General features: G+C 40.4%; 1 protein-coding gene across 1 annotated transcript in view; it reads right to left on the bottom strand.

Annotated features, from left to right (window-relative positions):
• Positions 1-18,015, bottom strand: part of csmd3b (CUB and Sushi multiple domains 3b) — a 2,154,916-nt gene that overhangs the window by 115,195 nt on the left and 2,021,706 nt on the right. Inside the window, exons 48-53 of the mRNA XM_073038951.1 lie at positions 17,310-17,456; positions 17,019-17,207; positions 6,648-6,833; positions 2,389-2,583; positions 670-843; positions 302-475 (exon numbers count right to left, since the gene is read on the bottom strand). Coding sequence (XP_072895052.1) covers positions 302-475; positions 670-843; positions 2,389-2,583; positions 6,648-6,833; positions 17,019-17,207; positions 17,310-17,456 — 1,065 coding nt within the window. The remainder of the gene's footprint in view (positions 1-301; positions 476-669; positions 844-2,388; positions 2,584-6,647; positions 6,834-17,018; positions 17,208-17,309; positions 17,457-18,015) is intronic.

Below are 18,015 nucleotides of genomic sequence, written 5' to 3'. Positions count from 1 at the left end.
CTCACCCATGCATTATGGATAGTCATCCGGTTACAAAAGAATCCACATGCTAATTGGTAAAATACACAACTTGAGCAGAGTCCAGTATGTGGGTATGCAGGCAGCCTGCCTGTTACTGATGACTGATTTCTGTAAAGAGGACATTGATGGCTCCTTCTGTGCATCACACTCTCATGACTTTGGCAGCCCCTATATTTACAAGCTGTGGCAATAAACAATATCAAAGTAAACTTGAACTTGATTTTGTGTCCATCATGCATGCTCACAAAACTAGAATAAGATCTCAAACAAGCTTACTTACACACACAAATTGGGAGTTGTCCAGACCAGTTGTGATCTTGCTGACATATTCGTACGGATGAACCGATCAAACGAAATCCAGGATTGCATTGGTAAACCACTGTATCTCTGTAACCATAATTCTCTCCAACTACTTGCCCATTGACTATTGGATCTGGAACTCCACAGTGGCCAGCTTAACAGTGAAAATAAAAGGTCATGTGGCACTTTCAATTTAAAAAAAACTTCCTTTAAAGTTCAGCAGAAGTACAACTAACATTTAGGATGAAGCACTTTAATTCTGAGTGCACAAAGTATAATCGAGATTTTAAAACCAATCTAATCGTTAAAGGCAAGAAAAACAGATGTATTACTGTACAAGCCTCATACCTAAACACTTCGTTTCAGTTCCACTCCAAAGTCCAGACGCCAGGCATTCTCTGACTATTGAACCAACTAATATGTAGCCTAGGTCACAGGTCAAGATGGCGGTAGCTCCAAAGGTAGTCTGAGTTCCAATCTTTTTACCATTAGGAGGATGTCCTAATTCTCCACATGATATAACTATAATAGGAAAAGAAGAAAATTCATTCTTGTGTTACGATCTCTCAGTATGCATTACTGACACACAATACATTAATTAAGTTGCATATACTGAGCTGTGCAAAAGTCTTAGGCATATATAGATATAGCTAGGGTGCCTAAGACTTTTGCACAGTATTGTATTTGTCAATGCGGAGTGGAGAGTGAGTTTGTATATATGGCAGGAGCAAAGGATGTCGGGAAAGGCGAGGGTGGAGTTCCGCAGAAGGGGTGCGGGACAGGTGGAAGAGATGGAGTGCCGGGGCGGGGGGTGGCAGAGGTGCAGACACACCCAGCCCTGAGACACCACGTGAGGTCATTTGATTCCAAACAAAAGAGTTTATTGATCATTACAGGATGTCTCTCTGGTGCTTCCCGCCCCCTTCTCCCTTCCCAACCATGATTCCCCTCTTCCTGGCCCCCTTCCCACTCTCGGTCCATAACAAAGACCCATATCAGAATCAGGTTTATCATCACTTAGGTGCCATGAAATTTGTTGCTTTTTGCAGCAGTAATACATAAACTTATTACTGTGCTGTGCAAAAGTCTTTGACACCCAGCTATACATATGCGCCTAAGACTTTTGGACAGCACTGTACCATGATAAAATGACATAGCAGTCCAAACAAACAGAACTCGTTCAGTTTTTTCAGCTCCATTGTATTGTACCAGAAAGCAGCAGCACCAAGACTGTGCCTATGATTGTCCCATAGGAATTCTGAATCAGGGTAGGTTCTTCAGACAAAAATATAACTCAAGTTTGTGTCTGCTAAACTCTGTCTCCTTTCAGGCAACATTCAGTGGTTTGGGGACACACCAACTATTTCAGTTGACAGGTATGCAGGAATGTATTTAATTATAAATATACATATTTTAACATGAAAACACAATAATGGTGGGAATAAAACTAGCAATTGCAATATTAGTAGGAATAGTTAACATTTCCTTAATTTGAGTAAATGTTTGTATGCATTGCATTTTCAGGGAAAGTTTTATTAAAATTTACATTAGAAATTACATGGAGCAGCATATTTGGACCACAACAGCAATACAGGGACAGTTTGTTGTCTTCTGCAGTCTAGATGATCTTTCATTGATCCTATTCTCATTACTATAGATTTTCTGAGTATGCCCACAGGACAATGAATCTCAGGGTTGTATATAGCAACATATATGCACTTTGATAATACAATTTATTTTGAACTTTCACCACTCTGACTTTTTCTCATTCTTCCTGAACTAGACACATTACTCAGAGTGTTCTCACCAAGCTTTGATGCACTTATTTTACCTTCACCATTTGAAAAAAATTATTTGTTTATAAATGTACTTATTTATCTTTTGTGATAATTTTATTAACTTGCCTCAAAGTCTAGTGCATTAAGTATCATTATTCTGAGAATGTTCTGCACCTCTATCACTTGCTGAGTAACATGACCCTATTTTCCAGTTCAAAGGTAATACATAACAGATTTCTGTGCTGAGACGGTTGAAAGTGAGTCAAATTAAGTTTTAAATAATATTTACTCTGACAGCGTGGTCTTGCTCGTCCCCAGCTCCAAGTTCCATTAGCCAAGCATGTGATTGTGGTGGGTCCAAGTCGATAATAGCCAGGGTCACAGGTGAAGACAATCTTTGTTTTAAATTCGTAATTTGATCCATTCACGATTCGCCAACTACCGTGCTCCAAAGTGAAAGAACTGATGCTGGGGCATGTTATCACTGATAACAAGACAAATAATAAACTCATTAAGTATAAAGGCCAAAAATCAGATAAGATAAAATACATTCATTATTGTGTTACAGAGCAATGCAATTCCCTTTAACAACTATCAGAATTTAGGCTCACCATAACTTAAAAAATGGGATGGATTTTGCTGTCAGCAATTTTGTACTCACACTAACTACATTTCCGGAACTAATATAATGCCGCACTATCAAACAGAAATTTGTAAGTTTCAAGATCAGACTGATCACTGTGAATAATCAGTAAGGAGCAATGTAGAACTTGAACCAGGAAAATTTAACTCAAAGTCAAATCAGCTTCAAAAAAAAAATAAACTGAAGTGTGGGAATAAAGATAATGTAAAAAGATAAAAGAAACAAATGAAAATATAAAGAAAGGTTTATGTCTTACAAATTAACTTTAATTACAATCTCAAGAAATGAGACTACATTAGGCGGAGTTGATTTTTTTTAATGCTAACAATTTTTGCCTAGTTTGCCAAGTAGTGTGAACCAATCAGGAAGTCAAAAGGCAAACATGCCACATGACTTCTTCACCTCCTGTCTACCTGAATAGCCACTTACAGGGAAATTTAGACTTGAACCCCAATGTCCCCTGTTCATCAATTATCCCTTGTCACCTGCATTTATTGTGCATATCCTACCCATGTTTGACTTCACATTAAAGTGAAAAATAATTTTTTAACCAAACTTATAGGGGGTTTTGTTGAAATCTGAAAAGCTGTCTTGTTGAATTAGGAGCCCTTCAGTCAACCATCAGCTTGATTCAGTCATTAAATTTCAGACTGGCAGAAGTCAAGCAAGGTTGCTGGCCTGAAATGTTATGAGCCCATGGAAGCTGGTCCACAAGGTTAAAGATTAGAGTTTGTGGGATTCAGGGCAGGCTGACAAATAGTTTCCAAAACCGTCTTGACAAACAGGAGCACATGAGGTTCTGCAGATGCTGGAAATTGAGAGCAACACACAGAAAATGCTGGAGAATTCAACAGGCCAGGCAGCATCTATGGAAATGCATAAACAGTCAATGTTATGGGCCGACAGCCTTCATCAAGACCTGATCAAACCCGATGAATTGATGATAATCAGTACTGATATTTTAGAGGTTCTGTCCTGTGTTCAGCACGTAAGTGTCATTACAAAGGAAGCACCACAACTCCTCTACTTTCTTAGAAGTTTGCAAAGAATCGGTATGTCATTTTAAACCTTGACAAATTTCTATAGATGCGTGGTGGAGTGTATACCGACTTATTGCTTCACATTCTGGTATAGAAACATCAATGATGTTGAACAGAAAAGCCTGCAAAAATTTGAGGATACAGCCCAGTCCATCATGGGTAAAGGCTTTCTCAACAGTGAGTAGGATCTACAAGGAATGCTGTTGTAGGAAAGTAGCATTAATCATCAAGGACCCCCACCATCCAAGACATGGACTCTTCTCAAAGCTGCCATCAGGAAGGAAGTACAGGAGCTTCAGGATCCACAGCACCAGATTCAGGAACAGTTATTATCCCTAAACCATCAGGCTCTTGAACTAGAGGGGATAACTTCACTCGATATCACTGCTCCATCAATGAACTGTTCCCACAATCTATGGATTCAATTTCAAGGATTGTTCATCTCATGTTCTTATTATTTATTGCTTATTTATTTATTATTATTTATTTGTTATTTTCCTTTTTGTATTTGTACAGTTTGTTGTCTTTTGCACGTGGGTTGTTTGTCCATCTCGTCGTGTGTAGATTTTCATTGATTCTGTAGCGTTTCTTTGTATTTGCTGTGAATGCCCACAAAAAAATGAATCTCAGGGCAGTATATGGTGACATATATGCACTTCGATAATAAATTTTCTTTGAACTTCGATGAACAATCTCAGTCCAAAACGTTGACTCTTTATTGCTCTCCATAGACTGCCTGACCTCCCGAGTTCCTCCAGCATTTGCTGTCGTTGGTAACAGGAGGTGGTTGTGATTAAGGGCTGCTCTTCTGATTGGAAGTCGGTGACCACTAGTGCATCAAGAGTCCAAGCTGGGATCTTTGATGTATGTGATATAAACATATTTTGATAACAATGTACACGTTTGTAAAATAATTAGACTCACAGTCATGTATATACGTTGGACGAAAACATGCTCATGTCTCATACCATCAAAATTTGCCTTGCCTTTAGAACCTGAACCTGTGGACACGTTCTGTCCCTTTCCATAACTGTTTCGAAACTAACAGACTATTGTTACTGCTCCTCCACTGTCATCTCAGTCACCTGCTCCATGCTATTACCTAAAAGTAGGTCAAGCTGTGCCCTCTTCCTGGTAGGGCCCTCTATATTTTGCCCAAGGGAAGTTTCCCGAACTTATCTACTATATGTTAGGGAAGTTAAAATGCCCTATTATACCAACACTATTATTCTCAAAACTCTTCACACTCTCCCTGCATGTTTGTTCTTCTAATTCCCATTGAATTTTAGAGGGTTTAATCCCAGCCATGTGATGATTACCTTCTTGTTTCTCAGCTCCACTCTTTAAAACCTGATATCCAACGTTCATTTCTGCTCTCTATAACGCTGGAACAACTGCACATCTACACTCTTCAATCCCTTGGGTTTACGGTTTGTCAGCAATTCTCTCATGTGCTAATTCTCAACTGTTTGTGTGAATACATTCTTGGTGCTAATGAAGCCAGGGACTATGATATCACTGCGACCATCCATAAAGGATAAACTGCCATAATTATCAAAGGCTGTATGGCGCAGATTTCTATGGTGCTCCAGGGAGTGCTTAAATGAAATAAAAAAATCCATGCAGCTTACAATGTTACCATCTCTGTGACAGAGTTGTTGACATTCTTGTAATTAAACTAACATTTTTGCACCAACCAACATGGAACTCTAAATATGTTTTCATAAGCACAAAGAAAGACAAGAAGCACTAGACTAAAATCCTTCATAAATTAGAACATTTTGAGGATCCGTCCTTGACCCAGCACGTAAGTGCAATTGCAAAGAATAAATGGCACCACCTCTGTTTTCTTAGGAGTCTGCATAGATTCGGCATGACATCTGAAACTTCGTTAAGTTTCTATAGACGTGTAGTGAAGTGTGTATTGACCAGCTGCGTCATAGCTTGGTATGGAAACGGCAATATCTTTGAACTGAAAATTCCACAAAAGGTAGCGGATTTGGTCCAGTCCGTCATCGGTAAAGGCCTCTCAATCATTGAGCATATCTACATGAAATGCTGTCATAGGAAAGCAGCAGCCATCATCAGAGATCCCCACCACCCAGGTCATGCTCTCTTCTTGATGCTGCAATCAGGTAGAAGTTACAAGAGCCTCAGGACTCGCACCACTAGGTTCAAGAACAGTTACTACCCCTCAACCATCAGGATCTTGAATAAAAGGGGATAACTGCTCACTTGTAACCCTTTCTGAAATGTTCCCACAAGCAACGATCTTACTTTAACAACTCTTGCTCTCATTATCTCGTTTTCTCTTTATTTATTGATATTTAATATTATTTGCATTTACACAGTTTGTTGTCTTCTGCACTCTGGCTGATCTTTTATTGATCCTGTTATAGTTACTATTCAAGATTGCATGTGGTGAGATATATGTACTTTGATAATAAAATTTACTTTGAACATTTAAATAGCTGCAGGAGATATTAGTATAAATTGTCTTTGTCATATCTGAACAGAACATTTTGCCTTGATTAATAAGGGTGTCAAATAAGAGGAGAAGGCAGGAGAATAGGGTTGGGAGGGATAATAAATCAGCCACAATCAAATAGCAGAACAGACTTGATGGGCCAAATGCCAAATTCTGCTCCTAGCATGTCTTATGGTCTTATGGACTAGAGAAACAGGATATCAAACACATAGAAATATCCTACCCTACACCAGGACAAAAAATATTTAAAACCGTACAATATTAAAAATGAAGTTCAAGGGCATTCACTGAGGATTTTTCATTTGCATTAATGAGTAGCTTATCTTTGAAAAGCATAATTCACGGCACATGGAGAGCAAGTTGTTTAAATTCCTTACCATTACACCTCGGTGGATGGTTCTGGTTGCTCCACATACCATCCTGTTGGCACGTGGCAGAGGAATGCTCCTTCGATGAAAACCGGTAGCCGTCATTGCAAAAGTAGCTGACACGTGTGCCTACTGAGTAATCGGTGGCAAAAACTCCTCCATTTGCTGATGCTTTGGGTGCACCACATGATATTGCTGGAACAAACCACTCACCTCATGAATAACTGTATTTTTTTAATGAAACTATATTAGCAGAGCTAATTGATCAAATAAAAAGGTAGAATTTAGTAGGTATAGTTAAAGTCCTTTGCAGAGTGAACTGCAGGAGAGAGCTTGCATTTTTCTTTTCTTTTACTTTATTGAGATATTCTTTGCGCCATGCCACCCAGCAATCCCCCAATTTAATTGTAGCCTAATCACAGAGCAATTTACAATGACCAATTAACCTACCAACCAGTACATCTTCCGACTGTGGGAAGAAACATGAGCACCCATAGAAAGCACACGCGGTCACAGGGAAAATGATAAACTCCTTACAGGCAACAGTGGGAATTGACCCTGGGTCACCAATATTGTAAAACATTCTGCTAACCACATCACTGTTGTGCTGCCCCTTTTAAGAAAGAAACTGGCAGACAGAAAGGAAGACGAGAAATATTCTATGTAAGATTAGGGAGAATTGCAAGACCTATAATTCTATCAGGACCAAGGCTGCAGCTGGCAAACAAGTGAAAGTGGTTTCCCTCAGGGTTGAGCAAGGTGATATAGACAAGATCCTGAATGAAAATTTCTTATCTGTATTCACCAAGAAGGAATCTCAACAAATGAATCTCAGGGTTGTATCTGGTGACATTTATGTAATTTGATAATAAATTTTACTTTGAACTTTGAAGGATATGGAAAATAATGAACTGAGGGAAGAGATCTATTATGAATGAGATCTATTACAGATTGCTATGGGAAACAAGGGTGGACATAGCTGGATGCCTAAGGGAGATATTTGCATCTTTGTAAGTCACAGGTGAGGTGACAGAAGACTAGAGGATGGCTAATGTTGTTCCTTTGTTTAAGAAGGGAAGCAGAGAAATGGATAACTGCGGATTAGTGAGCTTTTCATCAGTGGTGCTGAAACTATTCAAGAAAATATTGAGGAATAGGAATTATTTGGAGAGGCGGGGACTGGTCAGTGGTGGTCAGCATGGCATTCAAATTGGTCGCTCTCACCGTCAGGCATGCAGGAGGCCAATGCATAGGATTGGAAAATGCTGCAGAGTTGTAAACTCAGCCAGCTCCTTCATGGGCACCTGACTCCCCAGCATCATGGACACCTTCAACAGGTGATTCCTCAGAAAGGCATCATCCTTCGTTACAGCTGCCTCACCCCCACCCGCACACCCAAGACATGCTCTCTTCTCATTACTACCATTATGGAGGAGGTAGATATATTTCTTCATGTAACTACATTTTATGTATTGCACTGGACTGCTACCACAAAGCAACAAATTTCACAATGTATGTCACTGATAATAAACCTGATTCTGACTCTAAAGACTGATGAAGGCAGGAAGGAGGCTTTGTCTACGTTACAAGATTCTGCATGGTAGGTTATTGAATAGTTAGTACACTTATTGAATCCAAAACTGGCTTGTGATAAGAGGCAGTGGGTAGTGATGAAAAGATGCTATCTCGATTCAAAGTAGGTGACCAGTGTGCTGGCCATGGTGGATTTAAAATATGGAAGAAAACCTCAAACTTGAATGGATGAAGGGCAGTGGAAGCAGATAGATCAATTGTCTTTGTTCTTGCCATGTGCCATCTTGTGGAACTGTTTTAAGTTCTCCAGTTTGTGTGTGAGTTGCTTGGCTTGATCAATGTTTTAAAGAAGACCCAATGATGCTTCTCGTAATGTGTTGGACTAGAGATCATTTCCGAACAAGAAGTTATTTGTGAGATGTTCTTTGGTTGGATATAATATGCAGGTTTTTCGAATCACAAATAACAGAACAAAATGCAGGAGGAACTCAGCAGGCTAGGCAGCATCTATGGAAAAAAGTACAGTCGACGTTTCAGGACAAAATCCTTCAGCAGTACTGGAGAATAAAAAGCTGAGGAATAGATTTAAAAGGTGGGGGGAGGGGAGAGAGAACCACCAGGTGACAGGTGAAACCTGGAGAGGGAGGGATGAGGTAAAGAGCTGGGAAGTCGATCGGTGAAAGAGACGGAAGGCCATGGAAGAAAGAAAAAGGGGGGAAGAGCACCAGATGGATGTGATGGTGGGCAAGGAGATAAAGTGAGAGTAGGACAAGGAGATGGGAAATGGAAAAGCAGGGGGAGGGTTGGGGGGCATTACCAGAAGTGTGAGAAGTCGATGTTCATGCCTTCAGGTTGGAGGCTACCCAAACAGAATATAAGAAATTCCTCCAACCTAAGTGTGGCCTCATCACAACGGTGGAGAAGGCCATGGATGGACAAATTGGAAGGGGGAATAGGAAGTGGAATTAAAATGGGTGACTACTGGGAGATCCCACTTGTTCTGGTGGACAGAGCGTAGATGCTCGGCGAAGCAGTCTCCCAATCTAGCATAGGGTTCCTCTTGTCCTCAGCTACCACCCCATCAGCCTCCACATCCAGCATGCCACATCCAATGGGGTTCCACCACCAAACACATCTTTCCCTTCCTTCACCCCCACTTATGCAGGTTTTTGACTATTGGAGCCAGTATCTATTTTGCATGAATCAAACACATTGCTGATTGAGAACACAAAACCATAAATCATCAAATGTCACTTGCTGGGAAGGGAGAATTAATGGCTTCAGGCCTGGAGCAGAGCCAATAAAAAGGTGCTAAAGGTCAGACACATGGCCCACAGCCAATGACACTGGAGCACAACATTTGAGTTGACTAGAAATTAATATAAAAGTGGATACTTTGATTGTGCTATCAGCAATGACTCTGGAAAAATCACCATCACGAGGAAGAACCCCCACCCCGGGTGCTGGGACAAGAAAGGATCAATCATCTGGCCAATAGAGATACTCTGTTTTGGTGTTTTAAATTGGAAAAGTTGCCTGAGTGAGTATTGGTACAGTGGGAACAGTAGAATACATGTTCTAAGTTGTTGGCCCAGGGTCAACATAGTTACATTGTTGTTTGTGCAAAGACAATAAAGTGCGAGCTTTGATTAATTACGGGTTGCGTATTGAATTTCCTAACCTAGATCCATTGACGAAAGGTCAACCAGTGGTATATTACAGGGGTGGATGCCGGAACCCTGGTTGCATCTGTTACCAATTCGCAAGAAGAGTAAGTTGTAAATGTTTGGATGACAGGGAAGGTCGGAGATGTGGCAGACAGCAAGGAAGGTTGTCAAAGGCTACAGCAGGATACAGATCAGATGGAAAGCTGGGCAGAGCATTGACATTGGGAATTTAATTCTGATAGTATGAGGAATGTACTTCAGGAAGTCAATTAAGGGTAGGCCATACTGTGTCCAGTCAATGGCAGAGTAAAACACAATACTGATGAACAGGGGTACATTGGGGTTCAAGTCTATATTTCCCTGTAAGTGGCTGTACAGGCGGATAGGGTGGTGATGATGCCATGTAGTATGCTTGCCTGCCTAGCATTGCAAACTCTGATTGGTCCATACTAATTGGCAGACTGTGCAGTTCCAATTATTACATTATAGGAAACGTGGTTGCTATGCAGACAATGCAGAGGAGATCGACCAGGATGTTGCCTGCACTGGGGGACTGGAGTTATCAGAAGAGATTGCACAGGCTGTGGTTTTTGTCTTCCCTGGGGCAAAGGAGGCTGAGAGGTGACTTTAAAGAAGTAAATGTAAAAAAAATAGCAACAGCCTGTAGATAGAATCTTTTTTCCCATGTTTGGATATCAAAACCCACAGTGCATAGTTTAAGATGAGGGGGAGGAGCTTTAATGAGGAAGCTTTCTGGGGAAGTTTCTTGTTTTTTCACACAGAGAATGTTTGAAACGAACATTTTTGAATTGATTTTTGAAGGATGTTCAAGGAGAACCACAAATAGGGGTCAACCAAAGCTAAATGAAGTCAAACCACAGCAGAGGGCAGAGGTAAGCAAAGGCCAGTATTCATACGCTGGAGTGCATGGTAAAAACGATGACATAGAAGTAAGATTGGCAGGCGTGGATGCCAATTTGATTGGAATTTTGCTTTCCAGTTACATCTGCACAACGGTTCTGCATCTTGGGTTATCGAACAAACTGAATTGCACGTTCTCTCCTACTGAACCCAAAAATTAGAGCTTGGAATATGCACTGCATACTCAACATGAATACAGGACTGTGCAAAAGTCTTAGGTATGCATATATAGCTAGGATGCCTGAGACTTTTGCACAGTACTGTATTTGTCAACGTGGAGCGGGGAGCCAGTCTGTAAATCTGGTGGAGCAAAGGATGTTGGGAATGGTGAAGGTGGCGCGCCATGGGAAGGGTGCGTGACAGGTGGCAGAGGAGGAGGGCCAGGGGTGGGGGATGGTGTGGATGCAGAGACACTCAGCCCTGAGATATCAAGAAGGACATTTGATTAAAAAATTGATTTATTGATCATTACAGAATGCCTCTCCGGTGCTTCCCACTCCCATACCTCTCCTTTCCCCTTTTCCCAACTACAATTCCCTCTTCCCACTCTCAGTCCACAATTAGACCTGTGTCAAAATCAGGATTTTTCATCACTCATATACTGTATTTCATGAAGTTTGTTTCTTTGCAGCAGGCGCAGTATAGTGCAATACATAAAATTACTGCAGTACTTAGTGCACCCCAGCTATATACTTTTGTAGACTACTATATGTTGTGAAACCCTGAAAAGAGAATAATCTTTTCCTTTGCAAGTGAATCAGGATTTCCAGCATCTGCAGAATTCCTTGTATTTCTGATTTGAAGCCCCATTCTTCCTTTTCATCCATGCACAAACAATGTCCTCTAAGGCTCAGAACAGTATCGTCAAGAATTTGTAGAAGATGATGAGAGGCATTGATTGTGTGGATAGTCAGAGGCTTTTCCCCAGGGCTGAAATAGCTAGAAGTAGGTTCAGAGGAGATGTCAGGGGTAAGTTTTTTTACGCAGAGAGTGGTGAGTGCGTGGAATGGGCTGGCGGCGATGGTGGTGGAGGTGGATACGATAGGGTCTTTTAAGAGACTCCTGGATAAGTATATGGAGCTTAGAAAAATAGAGGGCTATGGGTAACGCTAGGTACTTTCTAAGGTAAGGACATGTTCGGCGCAGCTTTGTGGGCTGAAGGGCCTGTATTGTGCTGTAGATTTTCTACGTTTCTTCTATGTTTTTAATTTAATTTAAGGTTTTTAAATATACCTTAAGGAGTTTAGATTTTTTTCTTGTTTTAAGTATTTGAAGAATACTTCTACCGTTTAGATCAGATTTGCCCTGAAAGTATACTAATCTGACTACTTACAAATTATAGGCAATTTTTCCTGAGGTTGTGATTACTGCTAGTGTCGTAAATACCAGACTTACAAATAAAACTAAAGCTTTTTAATGTGTCCCTTGCAATAGTTAAACTCCACTGGAGGCTGGAGGCAGAAGCTGGCCTGTACTAAGCCTTAGAGAACAATGTTTGTGCATGCATGAAAGGGAAGAATGGGGCTTCAAATCAAAAATACAAGAAATTCTGCAGATGCTGGAAATCCAAAGCAACACACACAAAACGCTGGAGGAAATTAGCGGGTCAGGCAGCATCCATAGAAATGAATAAACAGTCGACATTTCAGGCCAAGACTCTTCTTCAGGGCTGGAAAGGAAGGGGGAAGATGCCAGAATAAAAAGGTGGGGGGGGGGGGAGGGAAGGAGGAGAGCTGGAAGCAGATGGGAAACCAAGTGGGTGGGAAAGGTCAAGAGTGGAGAAGAAAGAATCAGATAGGAGAGGAGTGTGGACCATGGGAGAAATGGAAGGAGGTGGGGACCCAGGAGCAAGTGACAGAAGGCGAGAAGAGGTAAACAGTCAGAGTGGATAATGGAGGAAAGGGGATGGACAGAGTTTTTTTTTACTGGAAGAAATAAATATTCTTGCCATCAGGGTGGAGGGTACCCAGGCGGAATATAAGGTGTTACTCCTTCACCCTGAAGGTGGCCTCATTGTGGCACAAGAGGAGGCCGCCGATTGACATGTCAGAATTGGGTTTGTTTGGTTCTTGTTGCTTTGTTGCTTGATATGTTCTGTTTTGTGTTCTGTGTTGTTCTGCCGAGCATCATGGCCATGTACGTTGCTGTTAGAACGTGTGGCAACTCTTGCGGGCTGACTCCAGCGTACCGTTGGATGTGTTAATTGTGCAACCACACATTTCACTGTATGTTTCAATGTACACGTCATCAATAAATCTGAATTTGAATCTGCTGGTCCTCTGTGAAGGGCTTCACCTCTATGAATATTTCAAGAGAAAATGTTTATATTCTGCCTGATGGAGTATTTGTATTGTGACAAATATTCTCCAATGTGGTGGTCGCCTTGAGCTGTCACTATGGTAAAGGAGAAGCTACACTTCAAGAAGAAGCTTGTGCACTCTTAATGCTTACGTACCATGTGCTTTTACGATGATCTTTCAAAACAATAGAAAACCATTGCCTGATAAAGTCAGGTGTAGCAGTTTTAATCATAAGAGTTACACAATTTGCAATAAAGTGATTGCTGACTAATAGAAGAGACATTTGGAAAATAGTAATAGTTGGATCAAAGATGCTGTTGCCCTGATAGAACAATGGCTAATTCATACTTCATGGAGATGTCAGATCTCCAGTAATAGAGATCAGTTTTGGAAAACATTGAATGACTTCATAGCTACATTATTTAATCATTTTTGGCCAGTGGAATTAACACTGAATCTCAATCGCCTCTTGAGTTAATGCACTTGGAGGTCTCTTTGACAGCAGCATCTGATAACTGGACTCATTCCTTTTGTCCCTGCTTTGAGATGCTTGATGCAACCTTTCCAAAGCAAAGCCGAAATTGGAGAGGGTGAGCACCTCACCTTTAGAAATCGCAGGCAAAGTTTCAATTACACCAGTCTGATTTAGCTGAAGTTACCATGAAATTTGCACCTTTTGTGAAAGCATTAATGTGTAAAACAGCAACACCTGTAGTTGCTGAATACTCCATTTATAATGAGATATGTACACGTATTTCAGGAGTAAGCTCCACTAAATCAAATAAGTGCAGCTCACTCACACGTAGCAATTTGAGAACAATTCAGTTTGGTCCTTAATGCCTGCTAATCATCAGTCATTTTAATACGTAGGAACGTAGGAAATTGAGGGGTAACCTGACAGAGGTAAATAAGATCATGAGTGATGTAGACATGGTCCTTTTCCCTGGGAGAGGGCGTCAAAAGGAAGAAGACATTTATTTAACATCAGAGGTGAGACATTTAAAAGGGTTGTCAGGGGCAGCTTCTTCACACAGAGGGTGGTGTGTAGTGGAAAGACTGGTAGAGGCGGGCACATTAAAGAGCCATCTAGATCAATATAGGAGAGGTTTAGAGAGGTATGGGTCAAACACGGGCAGATGGGGCTAGCTCACTGGGTACCAGAGTCAGCACTGATGAAATGGCCAAAGGGCATGTTTCATGCTGCATGATCTGAAGCACTAAAGTGTCCTTCAAATAGCTGGAGATAATTGAAGATGGTTATTAGCAGGAAAGACATCTACATTTCAACAGTGTGGAATAAAATGTGCTTTAGTTACATTGCATTAATTACACAGATAAATAGAAACGCGAGCTGATTTTTTTTTTTGATCTTGTGGCTTTGAATACTGTACATAAAAGCTTTGCCAAGTAACTAATCTCTCCACCATTCTTCCCTCAGTTTGAGGAGTACATGAGCCAAAACACTCTTGACTGGCTGCTAGCAGTCACTACCTCCTCTGCACCGAATTCACTCTGCAATGCCATTGTCCCCTGTCAATACTTTGCCTTAATAGTGGCTGTAAAACATCTTCATAAGATGTCATAAATCTGTGGAAATCACATGGCTTTTAAAATAAATTCAGGCCATTGGGAGGCATTTTTACTGTTTATAGCCTTGCCTGATATTTCTGAATAATATTTCCAGTAGAATCCCTCTTTCTCCCAAGTATGGGGCACTTGACACAAACCATATACTTTTTACTTTGTGGACAACCTTGAAGTAAAGAAGGTTGAGAAGTGGTTTCAGGAAGATGTACAAGATTATTATAGGCTTAGATACATTGAACAGAATAATACCACTCTCTCTTTCAGACAACTTGAAGACAGGGTTTTCAGATTAAAAGTTGTGGGCAAAATACCATAAGACCATAAGACACACGAGCAGAATTAGGTTATTCAGCCCATCGAGTCTGCTCTGCCATTTCACCATATGCAGGAGGCTGTGAGGGAAAAAAAAACTATTTTACACAGACAACAGTTATGATCTGGAATTTGTAGCCTATTTGGGAATTTTAAAATGTAATTGGAAAAACGCTTGAAGGAAAATATTTGGGTCATGGGAATGAGACTGAAAAAATGGTTCTGCAAGGAGTCAGCTGTAATTCAATGGACCAAATTGCCTTCTTCTGTTGTATAACCATGCTGTGATTCCCCATGATTTAGTAACTTTCACTGAAAAGGGTAACCTTTCCTTTAATAAATGGTCGAATATTACATCCTAGAATTTCATTTTCTGGATTTACAAACTTTGGCAACATTGTGAAAAGTCCATGCAGTATCTACTAAATGTTTACCAATATTAACAAAAACTTAACACTCAGAGATATTGCTGTTTCGAGGACAAATAAAGAGAGGAGATGGATGACTTTTTACTGTGTGTTTCAAATTAAATCAAAATTAACCCATGCAGGAAATGATTTTAAAAACAGCATACAACACTGAGCAAAAGTCTTAGGTACCCGAGCAATATAAATGTGCCCATGCTACTGGCAAATAGGGTAGCGTGATATTTAGAACAGAGCTTATTATTTAGTGGACCATAAACAAGGATGGAACATAATTAGCCCTAGATAGATTGGACCTAAGGAGGATATTTCCTCTAGTGGGTGAGTCTAGAACCAGAGGGCACAGCTTCAGACTAGAGCAGTGGTTCCCAACTTTTTTAATGGCATGGACCAATGCCAATAAGCAAGGGATCTGTGGACTTCAAGTTTGCAACCCCTGGACCAGAGGGTCACCCTTTCAGAACAGAGGTGAGGAGGAATTTCTTTAGCGTGAGGGTGGCAAATCTGTGGAATTTATTGCCACAGATGAATGTGGAGGCCATGTAATTGGCTATATTCAAAGCAGAGGTTGATAGGTTCTTGATTAGTCGGGATGTCAAAGGTTACAGGGAGAAGACAGGAGAATAGGGTTGCGAGGATCAGCCATGATGGAATGGTGGAGCTGACATGATGGGCTGAATGGCCTAATTCTGCTCCTAAACAAACATTAAACCAATCAGCCTTACTTAACAAGGTGCACTTTCAATACACAACAAGAATAGGTTATCCTGCATTCACTTTTACATGCTGCGGTAATTCTGAGGGCAGATGCAACTTGGACCACTGTCTTTTCATGGCTTCCAAAGCCACAGAATGGCTGGTTAGTGGAAGACAGATCTCAAACAAGACACAATGGTGCTCATCTGGTCTCCACCTCCTCAGAGCATCTTTTTCTCATTTGCTTCGTAATTTTCCTCAGGCGGCCCATTTGGAACATGCTCAGATCTCTTCAATGGAGAGTACGGATTATATTTCTATCCCTAGAACATAGCCTAGATCAGGGGTTCCCAACCTGGAGTCCATAGACCCCTCGGTTAATACTAGTGGTCCATGGCACAATGAAGGTTGGGAACCCCTGGTTTAGATCATCATTAGACAATAACTGAGATCTTAAAAGCCAGATCCCACTACAAAATACCTAATAGATTATAAATTCTTTCAATTAATTTAAAACCCAGTTATTATTTTACATGAAATCAGACATTATATTGAAAGCAACAAACCAGAAAGAAAAGAACTAAACTGTGATATGAATTGCTATTAAATTATAATTTAAAGCAGGCTTTACTTCAGAATAATTAACACGGTTGTTTTACAGAAATTAATGAAATGTTGCTGTTAGTGGTGAAGCCTCACCAGTTAATAGCTTTCCATTGTGGTCAGCGATGAGGTGAAATGTTTATTATTTCATTACTACCTCACGAGCTACAATGGGAACAATGGAGGACAGGTTGAGAAGTAATTTGACAGAAGCAGTGACCCATTAAAACAAGAGTGGAACCAGAGATCTCAACTTGAAGAAAACCAAAAATGTTAGGTGTACCTGCCATATCTTAAAGAGATAACAGATAAAGATGATGTATTGGATGTGTTTACCTTGACAAGCAGGAACAGGCACGTTCCAAGTGTAAAATCCGTATGGTGATTTCCTGCATATGGCAGTGCTGTTACCGATAAGCCTATAACCTGGTTCGCATGCCCACCGGACAACACTGTTGAGCTGCCCTCCTGTTTGGCTAAGTATGATTCCGTGGGGAGGCGACTCCGGAGTGCTGCAGTAAAAAGCTGGTAGAAGGAAAGAGCAAAATGTGTTGTATTCCTGTCCGGCTTGTATTTATGACTTAGAGGAATTAGAAAACTGGACAGTACTAGATATCAGTGACTTACCAACATAACGGATGCGGAAACCTTTTTTGTTGGTGCCGTGATCGGCAGACCAGCGGAGAAAAAGCTGATGGCCACTACTAGTGACGTTGAAAGGGGAAGAGTAATCTCCACTGAAGGAATTCAGCAATGGGCTGTGGCTGTTTGGACCTTAGGAGAAATAGACAATTAGTATGCCAACCTGAATCTACAATTAAAAATAACAATACACACTACTGAAGAATAACCGAGAGTACAAAGTGATGCACTCTTAAATACTGATGAAAGTAGGATGGAATTACAAAGCAGGATGATAGATCAAATGTTTAGTAATATGCTATGATCAATAGGTTCACACATCAAACATCTACTTTAGATCATGCAGCTTGTAACAAGTTTTGTATAATAAATAATTGAAGAGCTTCAATATAATTTATCACAAATTATTCAACTGAACATTCAAAAATTTTTATATAACTTACACATTGCAACGATATTGCATTAAAATTTTGATGAGACATTTTGCCACAAATTGACTGAAGTAAATACATGTGAAAAGACAACAATTTAATCAAATTTGCAAATCTTTTTTCACAGGCCTATCATTCAATATTTTAGTCAAAGACCCTTATTACATGTTTTGCTGCTGCCTCAGAGTCAACAAATTTCATGATATATGCCAACAGCATAACTATGCCTAATTTTTCTAGACTTTTCTGACTACTTAAAT

Source organism: Hemitrygon akajei, chromosome 1 (genome assembly GCF_048418815.1).
Source record: "Hemitrygon akajei chromosome 1, sHemAka1.3, whole genome shotgun sequence".
Taxonomy (NCBI): Eukaryota; Metazoa; Chordata; class Chondrichthyes; order Myliobatiformes; family Dasyatidae; genus Hemitrygon; species Hemitrygon akajei.
This window is presented reverse-complemented; position numbering and strand designations above follow the sequence as displayed.